Source organism: Lissotriton helveticus, chromosome 5_1 (genome assembly GCF_964261635.1).
Source record: "Lissotriton helveticus chromosome 5_1, aLisHel1.1, whole genome shotgun sequence".
NCBI classification, from domain to species: domain Eukaryota; kingdom Metazoa; phylum Chordata; class Amphibia; order Caudata; family Salamandridae; genus Lissotriton; species Lissotriton helveticus.
Window position 1 is genome coordinate 849,213,586 of NC_136065.1, and position 24,939 is coordinate 849,238,524.

General features: G+C 44.8%; 1 protein-coding gene across 3 annotated transcripts in view; it reads left to right on the forward strand.

Moving 5' to 3' along the window:
- Positions 1–24,672, forward strand: part of TSPAN14 (tetraspanin 14) — a 330,168-nt gene extending 305,496 nt beyond the window's left edge. For all 3 annotated transcript variants that reach the window (XM_078643329.1, XM_078643331.1, XM_078643330.1), the window contains one exon: positions 18,082–24,672. In XM_078643329.1, coding sequence (XP_078499455.1) covers positions 18,082–18,153 — 72 coding nt within the window. In that variant the 3' untranslated portion in view covers positions 18,154–24,672. The remainder of the gene's footprint in view (positions 1–18,081) is intronic.
- The last annotated feature ends 267 nt before the right edge of the window (positions 24,673–24,939 follow it).

Sequence of the window (24,939 nt, forward strand, 5' to 3'; positions counted from 1 at the left end):
GCTGATGTGACCCCCCTGCCTAGTGACTAAGCCCTGTCATCGTGTTGGTCATCAGCAGTAACTTTCAAATCCTGTTAGTGCCCCTGGGAAGGATGTCCCTGAACTGCTCGTGAATAATTGAAGAAATTAGCCTGGGGAGTCTACAGGGAGAACCACTTTCCTTGAAAGAGACTGGCCAGTTGTCCCCCTTCCTTCGTGGCCTCATCTGAACTGCCCCGTGGAGAGTGTGGGGAGAAGGTCTGTAGCATTATCGCTACTGTTCCCAAGTGGTTCCTGTGCCCCAGAGGTCGTCAAAAGTATTCTACCTGGTCGCGGCTGGCAACTGAGGTCCATATTGCTGGAGTGCCGCCACCTGGTCACGGGCCCCCGCTGAGGAGATTGTGCGGGGAGGGCCCGGTTTGCATCGGCGGAGAAAAGGGATGTGAGGCGGAGTCGCGGAGGTCCGTGTGGGCTGACGCGGAAGCGCTGTGTGGAAAGGGGGCGGGTATCGGAAGAGGCTGGCCCGCCTAGCGTCCTCCCTCGCTGACGACGGAGCTGAGGGAAGCGCCGTGGGAGACACGGTGAAGTTCCGGCCCAGTCAGCTGTGAGGAGGCTGAAGCGCTGGGGGCCAGATTCATCACCGTTCAGCTGCCGCGTGACTCGCGCAGGTCGCGCGATTGAGTGTGGTGATCGGGACAATCTTCTGAACACCCGGTAAGGCCTGAAATGAAGTGCGGGGCCCCAGGAGCTGAGGGGGCCTCGCGTCTATCTTAAGAATTGTGGCGGGAGGGGAGAATCGGCATTACCCGGCCTGCCCGTGATGAAAAGGAATTCTGACAATAAACAGTGCCTACGAAGTGACACGCAGGCTGGGAACAATCTTCAACTGTTAACCTGCGCTGCGAGCAATATCTCTTCAGTGCAAGACTCATTGATGTTAGCTCCTGCTTTGTTTATTTACAGTCGCTTGTGTGAAAGCGAATCCTGAAGGAGGCTTTATTTACCACTATTGAGGGCTGAGGTAACAGGGTGAATTCAGGAATAGATAAGCATTGGTATGGGGTGATTGCCTTTTGAATGCAGAGTTATTTAGAGCCTAAGAGGTCACTGGGACAATCTGACAACCCACTGTAAATCCAGATCAAACTATATGGTTGGAGGAACTGACAAAATATCTTGCCTGTCTTTATTTAGATGCCCCACTGTGAACTCAGGTACTGGTGGGCTAATTGGAAGGTTTGCGGGAACACTGTAGCCTACTGCTAATAATAACACTGATCTCTCCAGGGTAAGGTACAGTCGTGAAGAATTGCAGAGAACCTGTCTAATTGTTATTTGCTTCAATTAAAACTGTGGGTTATTCTATGCATATATAGGGCCAAGAATTACTACTGAGCTCCTTTCATTTGGGGGAGAAATGTGTCCTTTATGCTAATTGTATCTGTGAATGTGCTAACAATCAAATGCAGAGTTATTTTATGAACAAAATCTAAACACTGCTAAGAAACCAAGAGAAACTACGAAGAGAATTTTATAAAACAGCCCGTATTTTTCTAAACTGGTGTAGTGTCACTTATTTTCAGTGGTGGAGCGCTGGGTTACTGTGACTGAGTGATGTAAGCACAACACAATTGCCTTTGGAGATTAGCTGTTCCTACTCTGTGCCAGGCTACCCTATGTGGACTGGTAACCCCAGGTCTAACACTTCCTATTAGTGTCCAATCAGGTGCCCTTTCTGGAGAACTAATCCCAACAATTGAGGAATGTCTTTAATGGCCATGTTAATAGCTGCACTGTGGCCTCCTCTCTTCCCTTGCTTTTCTTCCAATCGTGACCCGGAAATGATTTATCTGTCCTGGAGTGTATTCAGAAACGTACTACATTCCAGGTGGCAACATGTGTGGGAAGCTAAAAAATGTATATAAGTAATGGCGATTGTATGGTCTCACTGACATGCTATTCGCTTTCTGATGTCGTAAAACTGTTGTATACAGTCTAAAACTTGGAGTGGTGTTTAGGTCCGCTCCTTGCTTTCCATTGTTGACGGCATTGACAGTCTCATTTGCTTGACTCTTATTCAATGCCTTTCCTTCCTTTTCTTGTGTGTGTCCATCCCCTGGAGCATAACTTTCGAGGCATGTGTGCTGTAGATACACATGCTTTGCATACTCCTGCCATCTAGTGTTGGGTCCGGATGTTTGCTAGTTTTTTTGTCTTCGAAGACGTTTTTCCATTCACGAGGTAAGGTGACTGCTCCTTTTGGTAATTGTGCGCATGGTCATCGACTCCATTGTTAGATTGTTTATTTCCACCATCGGGTTCGGACTTGTATTGCTGTTCTCCAGTTCTAAATTGTTCCTCAGGTTCCTCTCGGTGCGCAATCCACTCTACCCTCGACTATGCTGTTTCGAATGAGTTTCCCATTTCTCTGCTTTTCGATTCGGTCAACAAAATCTAAATTTACAATCGGAAAGTTTTGTGAGTGGCCTTCGGGCCTAACCGCGTTGGTCCTGCACTTCGCCGATGGCCCGGACTCCATTCAAATTCTGCCCCTGGTGCCACACCAAGTACCAGCGTACCAACTTGCACCAGGAGTGTAACTTGTGCTTGTCACCAGAGCACAGAGAACAAGACTGCGATGCGTGCAATTAGTTTTGATCAAAGAAAACTCTATGATCATTGGGCTCGACATCAGTAGTTGCAGCACCATCATATAGAAGACATGACGAATATCTTCTGTGAAGACTCCGAGCAAGATGACCCAGCGCCAACAGCGGCCGCGAAGAACAGGGCTTCGACCTGTCGGACTCCGAATCAGAGTTGGAGATAAACCTCAACATCAATGATGTGCAGCAAGGACAGGGTGACATGAGTACAGGAGACCCCTAGCCCCGTCAACCCATCCCTAAAAAATCTAAGCTTCGACACCACCTCCACCTTCTGGCCAAGGTCGGCACCGAGACAGACAATGTTTCTGACACTCTGCCTCTCGGCGCGGCACTGAAACATACTGTCAAGCCTTCTGGCTTGGTACCGAGTTGGCCCAAATCCATTTCAGAACCCAAACCTTCCAGTTCCAAGCACAAAGTCGGTTCGGCACCAAAACCTTAAACACCAAAAAACAGCAAATAACCTTCCGAGATATAATCTTCTGTGCTGAAAGGTCATTCCATCTCTGCTCTGAAACCTTCGGTGCCGGAAACCAAAGAAGTTCCTTCAGCGCCTTCGGATCTGAAAATAGACATTATACCGTCCAAATCGGATCCCAAGCAAAAGATACCCTAAATTAATCCTGACACAGGACATATTCACGCCAAGACGCCATCCAAGCACAAGTTTCCCGATGGCAACAGTCATAATATAATCCCTTTGGACATCCTTTACACATCACACCTCATCACTCTCCATTATCTCACCATGGCAAAGACAATACTGATTAGGGAGACACACACTTACCAGTGGATCCATGGACGGATTATACAATTGACCCTCCAGTGGATAATGATCCTAACCTTTACCCTGCTAAGCCATCTTCACCTGATGACAATATCTCTTCCCAAGAACTTATTGCCCGGGCTGCACCATACCATGGGGTGGAGCTCCACAAAGAATGCTTAGAGGCAGATTTTCTATTTGAGTCTTCAGGATCCACACACGGGTCGAGACACACACTCCCTATGCTGAAAGGTATGATGAGGCATGCAGGCATACATTTTAAAGACCCTGTACATGCACGAAGCCTCACTCCTAGAGTAGGCCATAAATATAAACCTTCCCCAGCAGATCCAGTATTTATTAAAGGCTAGTTACCACTTGATTCTTTGGTAGTATCTAATGCGCAAGCAAGCTAATTCTCAAACTTTGGGGGGTGCTCCTCCCCCAAATAAAGAATCAAAACTCATTGATGCTTCTGGCAAACGTGTAGCTGCACAAGCGGCCATCACTGGCGCATTGCTAACATGCAGGGCCTTCTAGCCAGATAAGAACAGGCGCACTGGGACAAAATGGAGCAATTACTACAATATCTCCCAGAGGGGCATAAAGCCAAAGCTCAATACTTAGTCCAGGAAGGGAAATTAATTTCAAACACTGCCATAAGGTGAGCTCTAGATGCTGCTGACACCGCAGCAAGGGAGATAAATATTAGCATCTTACTCAGAAGGCATACCTATTTACGGATATTCGGGTTTATACCTGAAGTCCAACAATTAATTTTAAATACACCTTTTGATAAGCAACATCTTTTCGGCCCAGAAGTTGATCAAGCGCTCAAGAAAATTAAAAAGGACACTGAAGTTGCCAAATCTATGGGAGCACTTCAGTCTCCTTCAAACAGAGGTCCCTTTTGGCGCTCCTTTTACCAGGAAGGGTCCAAGTCAACAGCGTCAGATCAAAACACTTCCTCCTACAGAGGTAACAACCAATCCTCTTCTCCTAAAGGATTTTTCAGAGGAGCTCATAGAGGAAACAGTTCCAAAGGTAGGGGTAAAAACACACCCCTTTTTTCTCTTTCCTTAATAACCTGTGACTTCCCCACGGTTCTGTCCGATTATTCCACACTGGTCGGAGGAAGACTTCAACACTTTCTCCCTATTTGGGAATCTATAACAACTGACAAATGCGTGCTTGGAATGATCCAACATGGTTATTGCCTGGAGCTTATCACCAATCCTCCAAATATTCCACCTCGTTTTCACTAATTGTCACCAGACCACCTCACATTGCTCGAACAAGAGGTGCAATCTCTATTACTGAAAAGAGCTATAGAACCAGTTCCATTCAGTACCAAGGGTCAGGGGTATTTTCTCTTTACTTTCTGATCCCCAAAAAGGATGGCTCGTTAAGACCTATTCTAGATCTCAGAGTTGAACCGATAGATACTGCCAGAGCACTTTCACATGGTGAACCTTCAACAAGTACTTCCTCTTTTATAGCAAGGCGATTTTATGTCTACTTCAGACTTAAAAGACACGTACTTGACCATTCCAATTCATCCAGCTCATTGCAAATACCTCCTATTTGTCAAAGCAGGCAAACATTACCAGTTCAAAGTACTTATGTTCGAAGTGACCACTGCTCCCAGAGTGTTTACCAAATGTCTGGCAGTAGAAGCCGCTCAACTCTGAAGACAATGTATTCATGTCTTTCCCTACCTAGACGACTGTCTCATCAAAGCCAGCGCTTACCAAAGCTGTCTGCAACACACTATGACAACAATATACTTAACTTCATCAATTGGGCTTTACCATCAATGCACAAAAGTCTCACCTGTGCCCTGCACGGATGCAGTCTTATCTAGGAGCTACTATGAACACTCTGAAAGCTCTAGCCTCTCCCAGTGCATCCAGAATTCACAAGATTCTGTCTTTGTACTACTGTTTCAACCCAATCGAACATTACCAGCCAGAGTTTTCATGCAACTCCTTTGAATGATGGCATCTTGCATCGCAATCGTACCTCATGCAAGGCTTCACATGCATCCCCTACAAGAGTGTCTAGCGAGCCAGTGAAATCAATCACAGGGTCAATTAACCGATCTAGTAAGCAGCCATACCCATCACTCTCTGTAGTGGCTGAACCCACAAAATGTATCAAAAGGACGGCATTTCATAGACCCTATTCCACAGCCAGTGATAACAGCAGACGCATCTCTCACTGGTTGGGGTGCCCATCTCCAACATTACACAATCCAGGGTGCGGAGCGACAATTACAAAAATCTCCACATCACCTACCTAGAACTTCTGGCACTGTTCCTAGCCCTCAAAGATTTTCAAACTCACCTGATAGCAAGGTTGTCCTAGTCCGCACAGACAACATGACAGCAATGTACTATGTACAAAAACAAGGAGGAACATACACTCTCTAACTGTTGCACCTTTTACGAAACATTTGGAACTGGGCAATACATCACAAGATCTATCTCAAACAATCACATCGCCGACCTACTCAGCAGACAAAGGCAGCAAATTCACGAGTGGGAACTTCATCCCCAAGTTCCTGTACCCTACTTCCAACACTGGAGACTTCCACAAATAGATCTGTTTTTGCAACAGTAAGCAACGCAAAATGGCCAAACTGCACATCCAGGTTCCCACACCCTCTATCCAAATGCAATGCCCTATGGATGAGTTGGTCAGAGATATTTACCTACGCTTTTCCGCCTCCTATTACTTCCATTGTTAGTTCAGAAGCTCATGCAAACATCACTCACACTGATTCTAGTAGCCCCCACATGGGCTCATCAACCTTGGTACACCACCCTGTTAGAACTATCAGTGGTTCCACATCAAAAACTACATCTCACCTCCAGTCTCCTCACTCAGACCCTTGGAGAAATCAGACATCCAAATCCCAAGGAGCTCAACCTAGCGGTTTGGCTCCTGAAGTCATAGAGTTTGTTTATTTATATCTACCACCACAATGTATGAATATTTTAAAAGAAACAAGAAAGCCTACTACCAGAGCTTGCTGTGTAGCAAAGTGGAAAAGATTTGTTATCTATTGTAATAACAACAAGATCAATCCTCTAGACTTGTCTTTACAAAATATTATCTGTTACCTGTTGCATTTACAGCTAAGAGGGTAGGCCTACTCATCTATTTGTTTATACCTTGCAGCAGTGGCTGCATATTTTCAAAACAGACAGCATTTATCTCTTGTTTCAAAATTCTAGTAATCAAAGCTTCATGGAAGGTTTGAAAAGAGTTATGCCACCAAGGGTTCCACCCGCGCCAGTGTGGAATCTTAATATTGTCCTTACATGACTTATGGATCCACCCTTGGATCCCTTACATAAATGTCTTCTACAGTTTCTCTCATGGAAAGTGGCTTTCCTCATTGCTATCATTTCGTTGAGAAGAGTTGGTTAGCAACAGGCTTTAACTCTGGAAGAACCTTTTTTTCAACTCCACAAAGATAGATGAGTTATTCGCACCAATCCAAAATTCCTTCCGAAAGTGGTTTCTGCTTTTCATATTAACCAGTCAGTTGAATTATCTGTGTTTGTTCATCAACCGCATTCAGTGGCAGAAAGAGCTCTACATACGCAAGACTTTAGAAGAGCTTTATTATATTGCAAAGAAAGGACCAAGGATTTTCCCAAAAACCAAACAACTATTTGTTGCATTTGCGCCACCTCACAAAGGCAATCCCATCTCTAAATCAGGCATTTCAAGATGGATTGTGAAATGCATTCAAATATGCTATGTAAAAGCCAAAAGAACTTTGTCCATACCCATAGAGCGCATTCTAGACGCTAGATAGGGGCTACTATGGCCTTTTTAGGTATCATTCCTCTAGCTGACCTTTGTAGAGTAGCTACATCGTATACACCACACACATTTACTAAACACTCCTGTGTAGATGTGATAGCAAGACAACAAGCTAATGTAGGCCAGACAGTGCTTAAGACACTATTTCAAACAACTACATCACCTACAGGATAGCCACCGGTTTGGGAGCATACTGCTTTATAATCTATGCAAAGCATGTGTATCTGCAGCACACATGCCTCGAACAGATAGTTATGCAGTAAGCATCTCTTCTTGGCATGTAGAGCTGTAGATTCACAAGCGCCCACCCACCTCCCCGGACACCTGTAGTTGTTGCAGTTCTTCCTAACTTACATACATACGCATGGCATCTCTATTCTACACTTACGCACTCCATTCTCACCCTCTTGCAGGAAAACTATCTAACATTGGAGTCGATGAACATGCACACTATTACCCAAAGAAGGAGTCACCTTACCTTGTGACTGGAAAGACTTTTTCGAAGACGAAAACAACTTGTAAACATCCGGACCCAACACTAGATGGCAGGAGTATGCAAAGCATGTGAATCTACAGCTCTACATGCCAAAAACAGATGCTTACTGGGTAAGTAACATTATCCTTACCATAATTGTGACTAGATGACTTGTATTCTTCCTTGATGCCAAATCGGGGCATTACTGTTTCCTTTTGCTGTCAGTTCTTCCTGGGAGTGCATGTATTCTTCCGCAAGTCCCCGGACTGCAGTCTGTAAACACTGCCTGTCTCTTGGGCCGCTATTCCTATTCTGTATGGGATGCAGTTGAGCAGGTGCTACCTCAGTGTCCAGAGGAGACTCGGACAATTCTCTCCCAAGCTCTTATGGAGGTGAGAGATGCGGCCAAGTTCATTATACGTTGTGGTCTTGATACCGCTGATTCGCTGGATAGAGCGATTTCCACATCGGTGGTGTTATGTCGTCATGCCTGGTTAAGGACGACTGGCTTTTCTGCAGGTATCCAGACTACTTTGATGGACATGCCCTTTGATGACACCAGCCTCTTTGGTGATAAGGCGGTGTGGGGAGGAGGAGGAACAGGAGAGCCCATCCGCCGCGGAACGAACCCGGACTTCCGGGTTGCCACCGAAAACTAACCCGGAAGCAGGCAACACCGCTCTAGCCTTCGACTGGCTGAAAGGTGAGTAGTCGCGTCATCAGGCGGAAGTGAATGGAGCTGAAGCGGGGATAAGAGGCATGGGCGAAGAACGGACGGTGTGCGGTGACAGCGAGGAGAAAGCAGAGCACCCGGAGGAGGAGGACCGAAGAGTGGAGAGCGCGAGGAAAGCGGAGGAGGACCGAAGAGTGGAGAGCGAGAGGAGAGCGGAGGAGGACCGGAGAGTGGAGAGCGAGAGGAGAGCGGAGGAGGACCGCAGAGCGGAGAGAGCAACGTGGAGAGACAACGAGGCGTTCTGTATACTGCTTCCATACCCGGTGGGCTGAAGGAGGCAGAAGACGCCACGGGTCCCTACGCTGCGGTCCGAGAGGCGGGCCGTAGCCCAAGGCAAGTACTGTTACAAGGGGCATTCTGGTGGGGCGTGTGGGGAGGGGGAGGTAGAGCACCTGAGGGCGGTGGGAGGTCGGGCACGTCCGGAGGTGAAGCCCAATAAAAAGCCCTGCACCCTGAAATCCCTGCACCCTGAAATCCCTCTTTCGTTTCGTTTCCCACGCACCTTGGTGACGGTAGCACAGTGAGACCAGTACAGCTTATAACCCTGATTTTCTTTTCCCTTCCGAGGCTCAGAGACCCCGGGGATGCCAACAGAAGCCAGACGGAGGACCAAGAAGTTTGCATTCCTGAAAACCCTGATTCAAACATTGACTTTAGCAAAAATAAATACCCCTGAGAGTACTTTAGCGTGGTCTTGTGTTCCATACCCATCGAACCCTGACAGGCGGATTCCACATTGGAGCGTTTTAAGGACTTCCAGGCCGCTGCCAAGTCTCTAGGCCTTTCAGCTGCAAGTACTCCTTCCACTTCCAACTTTAGTTCCTTTCGAAGCTCCGGAAGAGGCGTGCACGCACGTTCCTTTCAGAATAAGCCTGTGCAACAACAGTCCCAGCGCAGCTGCGGACGTGGGGCTCGCAGAGGCGGGTCATGGGACCAGTGTGCGAGTCAGTCCACCAACACCCCTGCTGCCAGTGCCTCCACACCTTCCTAGTCCGGTGTTTCATGCCCACCAGACGGCAGTGGGAGGCAGGATTCGTCATCACCTCCCCCACTGGCGCACCATTACATCAGACAGGTGGGTTCTGGAGATTGTTCGAAGGGGTTAACCCCCTCCTCTTGGAGTCTACCCCCCAGCCATGCCACCGCAGTTCCATCGCATGTCGGGGGATCATTAGGAACTTCTCCAACAGGAAGTTGCGGCCCTCTTGGCCAAGGGTCCATCAAGCGCGTTCCGACTCCAGAAGTAGGACAAGGGTCTACGTCCCATGTTAGACCTTTGGAACGTCAGTCGCTTCCTCCGAAAGGAGATGTTCAAGATGCTCACTCTGGCCCAGGTCTTATCTGCTCTCGACCCACAAGACTGGATGGTGGCATTGCTCCTGCAGGATGCTTATTTTCATATTCCCGTCCTGCCGGCCCATCGGCGTTGCCTACGATTCACGGTGGGCCAGGAGCAATTTCAGTTCACCTTGCTCCCCTTTGGCCTTACCAGCGCCCCTCGGTGTTCATGAAGGTGATGGCGGTGATCGCAGCTCATCTGCGCAGATGAGGGGTTTCAGTCTTCCCCTATCTCGACGACTGGTTTTTCAAGGCGGGCTCGCCTCAGACAGTCGTATCCCACTTCCAGACTACGGCTGACCTCCTGCATTTGCTGGGATTTTCCATCAACGTGCCAAAGTCGCACCTGATTCTCTCTCAGAAGCTCCTCTTCATCGGAGCAGTTCTGGACATTACGCAGTTTCGGATTTATCCTCCCGAACAGCGAGTCCAGGACATTCGGGCTATGATTCTGATCTTTCAGCCCTTGTCCTGGGTTTTGGTCAGGAAGACCTTGAGTCTGCTGGGACTCATGGCCTCCTGCATCCTGCTAACCACCCATGCCAGGTGGCATATGCAGGCTCTGCAGTGGGACCTGAAGTTCCAGTGGGCGCAGCATCAGGGCAACCTGTCCGATTATGTCCAGATCTCGGAGGGCGCTGCACAACAATTGCAGTGGTGGCTCACGAATCAGCATTGGGTCAGCGGCAGTTCACTCTCCCTTCCCCAACCGGAGCACACAGTGGTGACAGATGTGTCCCTCCAGGGTTGGGGCGGCCACATGGGAGAGGCGGAGATCAGAGGCCTCAGGTCTCCAGCGGAGTCCCGGCTCCATATCAACCTTCTGGAGCTTCGGGCGATTCTTCTTGCACTGAAGGCATTCCTCCCCTCTTTCAGGGGGAAGGTAGTGCAGGTGTTCACGGACAACACAACCACCATGTGGTACTGCAACAAACAGGGCGGGGTGGGGTCATGGACCCTCTGCCAAGAGGCTCTGCGCCTTTGGCAGTGGCTGGAACATCAGGGCGTGACCCTGGTGGTTCAACACCTGGCAGGTTCTCTGAACGCCAGGGTGGACGAACTCAGCCGCCGGTGCATGATGGATCACGAATGGCGTCTGAACTCGGACGTGGCGCAAGGTCTCTTTCTGCAGTGGGGAGAGCCTTGGTTAGATCTATTCACCACAGAAGAGAACGCGCAATGTCAGCAGTTCTGCGCGTTGGAATTTCCAAGGCGGCACTCGCTCGGAGACGCTTTTCGTCGCGAGTGGAGTTGCGGTCTGTTGTATGCCTTTCCGCCTATACCACTTCTGCCCAGAGTGCTGAAGAAGATCAAACGCGACCGGGCCCAAGTCATCTTTGTGGCTCCGGACTGGGCACGAAGGTACTGGTATCCCGAGCTACTCAGTCTGTCTGTCGATCCCCCGGTTCGTCTGCCTCTTCAGGAGGACCTTCTGTCGCAGCAGCAGGGGACGGTCCTCCACCTGAACCTTTCCAGTCTCCACCTCCATGCTTGGAGATTGAGCGGCAACAGTTGAGGCCATTTGACTTGCCTCCTGAAGTTTGTAATATTATTCTGGCAGCCAGGCGTCCTTCCACAAAGTCGGTATACGCCTGCAGGTGGAACAAATTTGTGACATGGTGCACAGCAAAGGCTGTGGATCCTCTCTCTGCCCCTCTTTCTGAGGTTCTTCTCTTCCTTCTTTCTCTTGCCCAGCAGGGCTCTGCTCTGGACACTATCAAGGGCTACCTTTCTGCCTTTCAGCTTTCTGAGGCTGCCTGATCAACCTTCTTTGTTCAAGTCCCCTATTGTAACTCATTTTCTGCAGGGCATCACTCACACGTTTCCTCCTGTTCCGTTTGTGATGCCTCAGTGGGACTTGAACCTTCCCCTTACTTTTCTGATGTGCGCTCCCTTTGAGCCACTTCACAACTGTCCTCTCCGCCTTCTTACTTTGAAGACTGCTTTCCTGGTTGCCATCACCTCTGCCAGGAGAGTGAGTGAGCTCCAGGCCCTTTCATCCACACCCCCTTTCCTTTCTGTCCATCCGGACAAGGTTGTGTTGCGGACTAAACCTTCCTTCCTGCCCAAGGTTGTCACGGCCTTCCACATCGGGCAGTCCATCACCTTACCCACCTTCTTTCCGCCACCGCATCCCTCAAAAGAGGAAGAGCGGCTCCACCGTCTGGACCCAAAACGTGCGATTTCATTCTATTTGGATCGCACACGCCAGTTCCGGGTAGATGACCAACTCTTTGTTGGTTACGCGGGTGCTAAGAAAGGTCGGGCAGTGCACAAGCGAACCATCTCTCGGTGGGTCGTCTTGTGTATCAAGGCTTGTTACTCCATGGCAAAGAAGGAGCCTCCTGTTGGACTGAGGGCCCATTCCACTCGGGCCACGGCGGCTACCACGGCCCTGGGAGTCCCCTTACAGGACATTTGTCAGGCAGCTACGTGGGCCTCGCTGCACACGTTTGCAAGACACTACTGCCTGGACAGCCAAGTCCAGAGGGATGGCTTCTTTGGCCGTTCCGTCCTCCAGGACTTTCTGGTGTGATTATTGGTTCGCAGACCCACCACCGGGGTTGGTATTGCTGGGGTATCTATTCTAAGGTAAGGAATCTAATACTAACCTGTTTCTTTCAGATGAACAAGTTACTTACCTTCGGTAACGATATATCTGTAAGAAACAGTAGTTAGTATTCGATTCCTTACCGCCCCACCCATCCTCCCCGTTCTGCGAACCGATATCTAGGGTTACGGTCATCTCCTTTCAGGGCCCTAGTTTTAATGGCACCAGTGTTGGTTTTTAACATGGCTCTGCATTTTTGGTGCGGAAAAGCTGTGTCTAAGAACTGACGTCAGCACGCGGAGGCGGCATCTAAGTACTCTGATGACGTCATCACGGCGCCGACGACTGACGCGGAGCCACAGACGACGCCTACCGACGCGCAAGGGTACTGCTACGCAAAAATTTCCGGATCCAGTCTGACGCCTGGGGATATTCTAAGGTAAGGAATCTAATACTAACTACTGTTTCTTACAGATATATCGTTACCGAAGGTAAGTAACTTGTTCTTTAGAAACAATGCTAGAAAGACTCTATCCCAAACAAATGGATCCATATCCATTGTGATACTGCCTGCCTTATTGCAAAGACTGCATCAGTGCCTTCTTCTTCAAAGTGGCAATCTTCTCTACAAGACACCATTGATTTGCCAGTGCCTATGAAGAAAAAGAAAAAAGACAAGGCTACTGGTCCACTGCACCCTATTCTACCTACTTCTCCATCTCCAATACCACCACCTGCACCTTCTGCACCTCGCTCACCACATGATCCCTTTAACATTACACCTCGGAGATCTCCACATACAGACCCAGGTGGGGATGGGGGGACATAATGACATTTATGGTGCACCACGGCCACCAGACCCTTTGCAGGATTACGAAGTAGACACCCCAGGGGATCCATATCTATACCCTGCCAAACCCTCACCTCACCTCCTGATGATACTACCTCATATCACAAACTTATTGCTCAGTAACTAATTGCTTGGGTGACATTGTGTACCACACACAGAGCTTCTCTATCACTTCCAATGCTCAAAGGCATGATGTGCCTTGCAGATGATATCTTTAAAGATCCTGCACAGGCTCACATTATTTCCCCTAGGGTAGATAAAAGAATATAAGGCCGCACTATCTGACCCAATTTTTATTAGGGGACAGCTTCCACCTGACTCCCTAGTTGTCTCAAATGCTTGTAAATGGGATAATTCATAAACCATTCCTAACGCCTTCCTGTTGATAAGGAATCAAAACTTAATGATGCATGAGGCAAACATGTTGCTGCTCAGTCTGCTAATCATTGGCGGATTGCAAACACACAAGGGTTATTGGCTAGATATGATTGAGCTCACTCGGACGAAATGAAGGAACTCCTCCAATACCTCCCAGAGGAACATAAAAAAACAGCAGGTGCTAGTTCAGGAAAGGAAGTTAATTTCCAACTCTTCCATTAGCTGCGCACTGTACTCTGCGGATACTGCCTCCACAGGCATTAATACTAGTCTCCTCCTATGCAGGCATGCCTGGCAGCATATCTCTGGTTTTAAGCCAGAAGTCCAACAGACATTACTTAATTTCCCTTTAGCTAAAGAGCACCTCTTCGGCCCACCGGTAGATGAGGCTTTGGAAAAGATGAACAGGGACACTGAGGCTGTCAGATCCATGGTGGCGCTCCAAACCCCCCACTCCTCCTGGTTCCTTTACTCGCTCCTCTTACAGAGCAGGTACCAAAGCGGCATCTACAGATATCTCGTCATCCTCTTACAGATCTCAGATTCACACCTCTCCATGTGGAGGGTATTTCAGAGGCAACTATAGAGGTAATAGCTTAAAAGGTCGAGGCAAAGGTACATCCAAGCATAATGCCCTTTCCGATAACAAGCAGTGACTTGCTTCTCCCTACCCAGATCATTCTATACCTGCCTGGGGTCGATTGCAGCATTTTATCCCCATCTGGCAGTCCATAACATCGGACATTATCCAACATGGTTATTGAATGGAGCTCACCATCACTCCTCTCAGTACTCCACTTCGCACCCACAGGCTCTCTCTGAATCATCACCAACTGCTCAAACAAGAAGTGCAAGTTACTCAAAGGAGCTATAGAGCCAGTTCCTTTACAACATCAAGGGTCAGGGTTTTACTCCCTGTACTTTCTTATTCTCTAAATGGACGGTTCCCAGCAGCCAATTTTATATCTACGGCCTCTAAATAACTACATACTATCAGAGCACTTCCATCTTGTCACACTTCAACGGGTGCTTCCACTTCTACAGCAAGGCAACTTCATGTCAGCACTAGACTTAAAGGACGCTTACTTTCACACCCCCATTCACCCAGCATATCACAACTACCTCCAGGTTGTAATAGCAGGAAAACATTATAAATTCAAGGTACTTCCATTCGGAATAACCACTGCACCCAGTGTTTTCACCAAATGCTTAGCAGTGGTAGCAGCGCATTTACGCAGACAGGACTTTCATGTCTTCCTGTATCTAGACGACTGGCTTATCACAGCCTATGCATACCTTCTGTGTTGTCAAGACACTCAGATTACCATACACCTCTTGCATCAATTGGGGTTCACTGTCCATGTCCAAAATTCCCATCTTCAACCTTCACAGCTGCAGCCATATCCAGTCGCTAAACTCAAAACTCAATTAGGTTTAGCCTATCCAAATGGTGCCAGAATTCGAAATTTTCAAACACTGCTACCACAGTTTCAAGCGAATCAATACTTGAAATTTCAAAACTCTCATGTGTCCTTTGGGAATGATGCATCATGCATCGCTATAGTGCCTCATGCAAGACTGAACATTCGTCCTCTACAAGAATTTTTTGCACAACAGAGGACTTACTCACAGGGTCGGCTTGACTATCTAGTGTTTATAGACAGCCGTTCCCATCACTCTCTGCAGTGGTGGAACACAGAACCTGTTAAAAGGCAGCCGTCCTTGATCCTGTTCCACAGATCGTTCTAACCGACTCATGCCACACAGGGTGTGGTGAGCATTTACAACATGTAACAGTTAAGGGTCTCTGGAACACCAAATACCAGAATCTCCATATGAACTACCTCAAGCTTCAAGCTTTTCACCTAGTGTTGATAGAGTTGCTACCTCCCCTCATAGGCAGACTTTTCCTAGTCTGAACGGTTTATATGACACCCATGTACTATGTACAAAAAATAGGGGAGCACATTCTACAGATATTGTGCCTCTCAGACCATTCGGCAATAAATCACAAAATCCATCTGTTAGCTGAACATCTTTATTTTGCCGACCTCATCAGCAGGATGCGTCAACAAGTCCACGAGTAGGAACTCCACCCTCAAGTCCATCTCCCACAAATGGGTGTTTCCACAAATAGAACTCTTTGCGACAGCACAGAATACAAAATGCCCAAACCATACCCCAATCCAAAGTGCTCTATGGATGAGTTCAGGGATATTTGCCTATGCCTTTCCGCCTCTTAATCTTCTTCTGTTTCTGGTTCAGAAGCTCAGGCAAACGTCTCTAACCCTCATTCTGGTGGCTCCCACCTGGGCTTGTAAACCGTGATTCACCACACTACTCGATCTCTCAGTAGTTCCACACTAGAAGCTGCACCTCAACCCGGATCTTCTCACTCAGAACCATGGCGAAATCTTACATCCAAACCCAAAGGAGCTAAACCTTGAGATTTGGCTACCGAAGTCCTGGAATTCGGATACTTAAATTTGCCACCAGAATGTATGACCATTCCAAGGAAGCACATAAACCTACCACTAGAGCTTGCTATGCAGCCAAGTGGAAAAGATTTGTTTTTTACTGCTGTAACCAAATATTGACCCATTCAATGCTTCTGTACAAAACATTATTTGTTACCTTCTGCGTTCACTGCACTCTGACCTTGCTTATACTTCCATACATTTATATCTTGCAGCAGTGGCTGCCTATCTACAAAATAGGCAACCCTTATCCTTGTTCAAGGTGCGAGTTATTAAGGCATTCATGGAAGGCCTTAAAAGAGTAATCCCACCCAGAGTCCCACCTGCACCCATGTAGAAACTCAATATTGTTATCACAAGACTTATTGGTCCACCCTTTGAACCATTACACGATTGCTCCCTCCAATTTATATCTTGAAATGTAGCTTCCTTAAGTGCCATCACTTCACTAAGGCGTGTCAGTGAGTTCCAAGCACTAACTGTAGAAGAACCTTTTTTCCAACTACATAGGGATAGGGGGGTTCTTCGTACCAACCCAAAATTCCTTCCAAAGGTAGTGTCCCCTTTCCACCTTAACCAATTGGTTGAACTACTGGTTTTCTTCCTTCAAACAGATTCTGTGGCAAAAAGAGCTCTTCATACACTAGATGTCAAAAGAGCATTAATGTATTCTAGTGACTGATCCAAAGACTTTTGCAAAACTAAACAACTTTGTTGCTTTTGCACCCCCTCATAAAAGAAAGCCCATTTCTAAACCAGGTATTTCTAGATGGATCGTTAAATGTATTTAGACATGCTATGTCAAAGCTATACTAACTTTGTCTTTACCCCTTACAGCGCACTCTACTCACAAAATAGGGGCTTCTATGGATTTCTTGGGCAACTTCCCAAGACATGGTCTTCACCACACACTTAAACTAAGCACTATTGTGTGGATGTTCTAGTACGCCAACAAGCTAATGTAGGACAGGCATTGCTACGTACACCTTGTCAAACAACTGCAACACCCATGTGTTAGTCACTGCTTTGGAGAGCACTTCTATACAGTCTTCGCAAATCACGTGTATCCACAACCACACATGCCTCAAACTGATTGTTACTTACCCTGTAAGCATCTGTTCTTGGTATGTAGTGCTGTAGATTAGCATGCGCCCATTCACCTCTTCCCCGGACACCTATGGTTGTTGCAGTTCCTATTTACACTTTCACATGCATGGACATCTTTTTACTGATACTTATACTCCATTCTCACTCACCGGCGGGAAAACAATCTAACAATGCAGTCTATGCCCATGCACATTTTCACCAAGAGGAGTCTCCACCTTACCTCTTGACTTAAAAGACTTCCTCGAAGAAAAGCAACTTGCACACATCTGGACCCAACACTAGATGGCAGGAGTATGCAAAGCATGTGAATCCTCAGCACGCATGCCAAGAATAGATGCTTACAGGGTAAGTAACAAAATCCTTCTCATATTGTCATGTCTGCTGACAGTGTTGCAGTATGTTGTAATATCTGAAGATTGGGTTCTAGGTGAGCCACCATTAGTTCCTAGAAAATTACACATTTACAGCAATAGTCTTTGCGGATACCATATTGTGTAGCACTGACAGCAGGGTTGTTTTTGTTTGGGGAATGGCGTGGTCAGGAAGGAGAGTTAGGACAAGCTCCCACTTCTAGTACCATGATCTGCAGGGTGTTGGGATGTGTGCACTCAAATCTTTCTTGAGGTCACTCGGCTGGCTGCAAAGGAGATCAGAGATTTAATGCTAAGAGGCATTTTTTTGATCATTCCTTAGAAAATTGGACATGTAAAATTAGCTTCCACTCAGCGACTTTGAGATGATATAATCTGATGAGCCCACAATTGTGTCAAATAGAAAACTGTATTAGATCTGAAATCTTCTTCTCCTGGATCTATAGTGGACAGTTTGATTAATTAACATCTTCCACTGATTTTATTATCTGATTAAACCATACTGTATGCTTGTCGGTATTAATTAGTTGTCTTGTTTCTTGCTTTTCAGATTTTTGGAATTTTCCTTGCTAGGACTCTCATGTCCGATATTGATGCAGTAAAAGCTGGCTTCCACATTTGATGGTTCTTATCAGACCATGTGTTATCTTACTGGTCTACAAAGATGTTTGTTCACCAAGAGCAAGGTTTATGAGCACTGGTCCATGGATTACACCTTGCCCCATTAAACATGTCTCTGCTTCCCACCTCTGCTCCAGGAAAAGAAACCACTTACTTGAAATAGACTTCAGTTAAGCTGTGTACTACTCCCCCATCATTTATTCCTGTGAAAGAATGCTACGAAATGCCCTGAGAATATGAAATAATGGAAATATTGAACTCCCTGCTTTCTTCACTTTGATGAAGACGATCCCCTTAAAGTTGGAGCAACCCTTGTAATACAAATATGGCAGCAGTATTCTACGACGGGGTTTCTAATATTTCAGTACTCAACATAATTACTGCAGAAAGAACAGCGCTGCGAAAGTCTGTCTAAAGCTTCACAAACAGATTGAGGCATCACTGACTTCTTGCAGGAAATACTTCCACATCAGTTCCTCAGCAGTGGAAGATATGCCACAATTGCGGAAAGGTTTTCGGATACAATATATCTGCAGAACGCGGCCTTGAATGTTGTGGAACAAGTGTGCTTCTCAATGTTATAATGTTGAGATTTTTCGTGTTTTGATGTGCCTGCCTCCGATAAGCGGTTTATGATCATTACTGTTTACCATGGTCATCTAATACAGATCTCTGCTGTACCTGTTCAGCTGTCAAATGTTGCTTGATTTTCTTTCTTTGGCCTTGCAGGATATCATTCCTGTCGATAGTAGAACTTCACTCATCCTATGAGTATTGACATGTAGTTGTTTAGAAGTCATAATGAGGTTTCATTTAAAATGTTTTTGGTGGTATCTAATTTGGAAGAATTGTAAAGAAACGTTCAGAATGCCAAGTATATTCTAAAAGGTGAAAGATTGTTTTATATGATAGGGCACCTCAGTCTGCAATATATAATCAGGTATGCTAGAATATCTTCTTCGTTTTACAATTGAATCCATTTAACTTCATTTTCTAATGGCTAACTGTTTCTTGATTGCCAAACCCATTTCTTCCACCGGTTTCACCAGGACTGTTTGACTTGAAAGACCATCGAAAATTGCAGGAAGCAAATGAGTTTGAAATGTATTCTAAATCTTTTTGTCGAAAGAGACCTCCCTGTGTATGGATGATCATCGCTCCTTCTGGGTCCAGGTTTCTTAGAGGTGTAATCTGCATTTGATGATTCTATCACTTGAAGGACACCTGTTTCTGTTGCCTAATGAATATCACTAAAGTTCACAAATGGCAGTTATTTCGAATATCCAGAGTGAATTCACTTGCTTATTTAAGTGTTTTAATAAATGTTTGCGACATGTTTATATTGGGTAATTGAGGAGGGAGATTTATAATTGCGTTGTTTACTTTTTCTCTACAGCTTTGTAAATAGTTTATATTTATAGAAATGAAAAAGTTATATCTTACCACCGTTCGCAATTCTGTTTAAACATGTTTGACTGAAATCACACGAAAAGCTGCTCCATTTGCATAAACGTCTGTTTTCTGCGTTCTTCTATTGCAGATGAAAAATTTCTCTAGGATCACTGAAGATTGATTTGTGCTATTCCTGCATAGACATTGTGGCTCGTGTTGGTGTACTTAGTATAGAGATCGCTACGATAGGGTTCAGACCAAGGAACCCATCATGGCCTCAAATACCACAGTGAGCAAAACAGGATTCAAACACTTGGCAATTTTACATGTGTTACTTGGGTCTCCTGTAGGCGTCTGCTGGTTACCTATTCCAGGTATTTAGTGCTTTGCAGCTTGAGCTGGTTGACACAGTCCGTGCAGCCGTTCTTTGTAGGTTTTCCAGGTCAATAAAGATTTGTGACTTCATCATTTCCACAGTGCTACATGCAGGAACACTTGCAGCAGTTTTTCTATTTTATTTACGAGTTCACCTTCATTTACTGGATGCAAGTTCTGATTTCCTACAACCACTATTTACTGCCTCATGTTGTAAGCTAAACTTGCAGTTAGTTATACAGTATTCACAGCATCTTATCTGTTTTCCTTCACCTGGGGGTACTTGCGTTTATGGAGTAAAAACAACAGGGCATATATGATGTACATGATAAAAGTTGAGATTCAATGCTGGGGACTGATTGTAAGCAAGGTTTATTGTACCTACCAATCTTGGCATATTCTCTCTGCAACTCTTGTTTCTCAGGCCTATTCATTGATGCTTCTTCTTCCTTTCAATTCCCAATCCAAACCTTTGACTTAATGAGTTTGTTTTTTATATTAGTGACGTTTTACTTGCATAGTCTGGGATTGGGATTCGAATTATAAAATGAGAGCCTTGATTTTTTTTTAGCTCCTAGGGTTATTGCTGTAATGTCCACCTTATGTGTTAGTTTCTTCGCTGCTGCGGTTTTTATGCCTTTTACCTTTCCTGTGCATAACCTCCTCAATGGCATTGCTAACTGTGTTTGATGCTCGTATGAATACCATAGACTTTGATTTTTAAAGTCAGAAAATTATTTCTTATTTTTACCAGAAGGTACACCCGCCACTGTTCCATAAGTGGTGGTTGTTCACTTTTCCTTCATGGTACCCCTCGTAGTCATTCCAAAAGAACATGATCTCTAGCAGTGTACAAACTTGTCAGGTGTTTCTTGTTTAAGCAATCTTATTGTGCATTACACTGCCATATAATAACATTGTTAGAAGTGTACAAGGCTCAAATGTAAATATGCATTATATGGGAGAATTAAGTCATTTTTCTCCATCTATTTTCAAACCTGTTGTGCTGTTTATTTGGGATCCAGATACCATGAGGCACACATCTGAAGAAGGGTTTATTCTTCCAGTCATACCCGACCATTCCAGGATGCAGTACAATGTACGGGTGTTTCATTATTGTTGTTTGTGCTGATGGTATATTTATCCTTTTTTTAATGAAATATCACCATTTTAATGTTTGGTAAACTGTATAATGTATCCAATGAATTTCAATCAATATTTTTGCGGAGCCCTTCGTGGTGTCGCGTTATGGACCAAAAGTGATGAAACAAAGCTTGAGCACTTGATGCTCTCACCTAAACCTACATACAAACATTCCACACCTGTAAATCTTAGCTTTTTCCAGATTACTTACCTTATTTTCTTAAAGAATCTGCTCTGCCCCTCTGTCATTCCAAAAATTATGAATCTCATTCCCTAAGGGATATTAGTTTTCATAGCTTGCAAGTATAGTCCAGACTTAGCATGATAGGAGCAGGGGGTGTGAGAAATCATGTTTAGCTTACACTGTTGTTTTGCAACCTCGCGCATCTGCAGATTTAGCGTTAAATTGCCCAGAAACACATTTCTTACTAAGGGATGTACATGTGGAAAACAAGTTTACGAGTTTATTAGATTTGCCACATGCACAGACCTTATATTTTCTTCCATGAAAATGTCTGCGGCTCAAGCTGTGTCTTTATGAACCATGAAATTGTGCACCGGAGGAAGCCATTTTAACATATTTTCGTCTTGTAGTAGGAAAGAATAGCAATAGAAAATCTTGCTTTTTTCCTCTGCGGTTGATACATCATTCAGTCATAAAAATAGTAGGCAAGGAAATGAAGAGTCCTTGGTGTACTTGGAAGAGCGGAAAGTGACTCCTCAGACACATCTCTAGTGTTGAGAAAGTCCTTTTCCATCTTGTCCCTGCTTTTGAATGTCAATGGCTTGAGTTTTCTTTTGTGTCGAGCACCTTCTCTGTCTCGTTCGCTGCAGATTTGCTCCTTTGTTCTTGCCCTCATACGAACTGAATTTGTATATTATTTTTCTTTGAGCGTTATTTAGATTTTCAATTACATTTGTATGAAAGTTATGTAAAATAATGGGCTTGTTTCTCAATCTTTCTTGACTCATAAGCTGCAGGCTGCACCCTGCTGCTGTTGGTAGTTTTTGTCTTCACATTACAGCTTGAATTTCTGCATATTGTCCACAGTTTTTAAACTACTTTTACACAAATTTCATTTGACAAGACTTGCTTATTCTTTGCAGTTTCCTTAAGTGGTGGTCCTTTAGAGAGTCAGAATCTGACAATGATGGACCATAAACCGCAATCTTAGCCCATTTACCTAGAATCAGCTCTTTCATTGTTAACTGCAGAATCTTTAAAGTTTGAAATGAAAGCTTGGTGTGAGCATCAATTGTTATTCTTCTGCAGACCTCTTTTAAATAACCACAGCTCTGTTAGAGGGTGCATTAGTAATATTTCTGAGCATGCTGTGATCTTTGCAGTTAGTCTTTGGGAACTATGTTATGTGAAGCAAGCAGAGAATTGAAAAAATGCACAGACTGTTTGAGAAATCCATGTAACGCCCACCAGTTTGAAGGGGAGAGATGGTGTCTATCCTCTCGCTGTACATTTAGACTTGTTACTTTATCCTTACACCAAGGTGTTAATGAACAAGATCAAAGTTGTACTGTTTGAACATTCTTTTGATGATCCAGAAAATAGATTTTGCCATCAGTGCTTGGAGCAAACTAGCTCCTCCTGCTGTATTCCATTGGTTACAACCCCTTTCCAGAGTATTCTACAATGAGACAAGTTGGAATTTGCCTTCCCTTTTTCACATAAGGGCTGTTGTTAGGTTCATTATGCATCCTTCAAATTGAACAAACGGTGGATCAATCACCCAATGATTTTTTCTTATATTCTTATGCAGATCTTGGCTGTTTTCTTTGTGGAAGAGTTGGCCTCACTTATACAGATGGGACACATATTTTTCTGTTTCTCATTGAGGCAACAGTCAGTCTAGTCTGTTCATGAATGTAATGTGTTTCTTTTGTTATTATCCAACAACTTGCCTTTATTTTTTGACCAAGGAACTGGCCTCCTTGAGAAAAGAGAAACCAATGATCCAGTAAGACAGATAATGTAGTTAAAACACATGCTGCGGAAATGTATAGGCAACTTTCAAGCCATAAGATTGAAACCATGCTGAGCTATCCGGATTGTCATTTTCATCATTGAGGTGCTAGTCGTAGAACTGGTTGTTTGTGCTCTGAACAGCCTCAAGACTTCACTAACAAACAGTGAGGACACCCGAGCACAGGGGTCTTCTTGTCTTAACAATATCCAGAAAAGCTCTGTCAACTGGTCTTACAGGTTGATTTCTGAAAGGTCATGTTTCCATCACTGCAATCCCAATCTGTACAGTTAATAAGAGGCAGGATCAAAACTAAAGTAATCTTCCAAATAAAACTTAAAGCAATAAATGAATATTCATCATTGGGGACCTTGACTGTATGTACACATGCAAAGGGAGAGACCACAATGCTACTACCAGACAGGACTAATCCAAACTCTTTTGGTGGTTACAATTGCACACTTATGGTAAAGTTAACTCTTTAATTTACTTAAACATCTTGAGATTTGAATTCATCTTTTCAGTGCCTAGTTTCAGTAAATATTTCAAGCATCATATTTTGTGTTTTGACTACTTTAACTGAACTAAAATAGGGACGTTAAGCCTAATAATTGATTCTCAATTCTTTAAATGTTTCACGTTGGGACCCTGTATCCCCAGACAAAGGTAGGTCTTCATAGAATGTGCGTTTTTACTAGTCTAGGTAACGGAAAACATTTGTACCCATACTTGCTAGCAATGCAGGTCTTTCATCCTGCAGTTTTGGATATATTTAAAGTAGAAGTCTCTCCCTTACATTGGATATTTATCACATCTCTTTTCCTACTTCAGAAATGCTCCCATGTGGCTGGCCCTCCACCGACTCTCACATGCACACGAGTAAACAATCTTTTGATTTATAGAGACATTGGTAAATGTTGAGTCTCACTGTTTGAGTTGATTTGGAAGATATTGTTCTAAGTTTTGTGGCAACTTGAACCATTTCACAAATCGCACTAGTGGAATTTGTAGTAATAGTCCTACAACATTTTTGGGAGCTACAGCATGTTTTCGCAGATGTGTGATCGAAACACCCAAAGTGGAGATGCTCCTGATCACGCACGACCCAGCAAGCTGTGTTAGTTTTAGCTGTAACAGATCTTGCCTACATACAATGAGAATGGAATGACTTATGAATAAACAAGATTGACTATCTTTTGACATTGCATGCTTACATCTTGATTTCTTCAGTTGGGCGGGAGGAGCAAGTTCCATAAGTAGAAGTGCAAAAAAGCATCATTTTTGCAATTGTTGCTGTTTTTAAATCATCACTGCCAAAATAATCTGCTACGCACATGCAAAATGTTCTTTAAGCTTGTAATTTTAGTGTGTGGGGCTTTGTCATTTGCTGGCTTTGTTAAATAACTAATCCCCTTTTTTTAGCATGGTAGATTTATTTCAAGGTAACAATTCCCCAAATTGTATTACTAAAACACGTTTGTATTACTTTTCTTAACTGTGTTTTATATTTTTTACACTGAAAAATGGAGATAGTTTTGTTATTTGCATTGTTTCTTGTTTCTAAGCTGTCACTCCTTATTGAGTGCATGAGTTTTTTGTCTGTTTTGAAATAAAAACTGAATTGTAAAGAAGAGGTTGAGTCTGGGTGGAAAAGTTTCCATTGCAATCTGTGCACATTCGTTTCATAAATGTATTTTCACAGTGTGGTGTTGACCATTGGTACTGATGCTTTTTTCTTTTAAATAGCAACTAGGCCATAGTACATTCATTTTTGAAAACTCACAGGTTTACCCGCATAACTGCGGCGGCAATTCCGTGGCGGTTTAGAGGAGTGGGCGGGGCCGCGGCAGCCAATGGACATATGCAGCACTACGGAGGTAGTGCTCGCGACGGCCGTT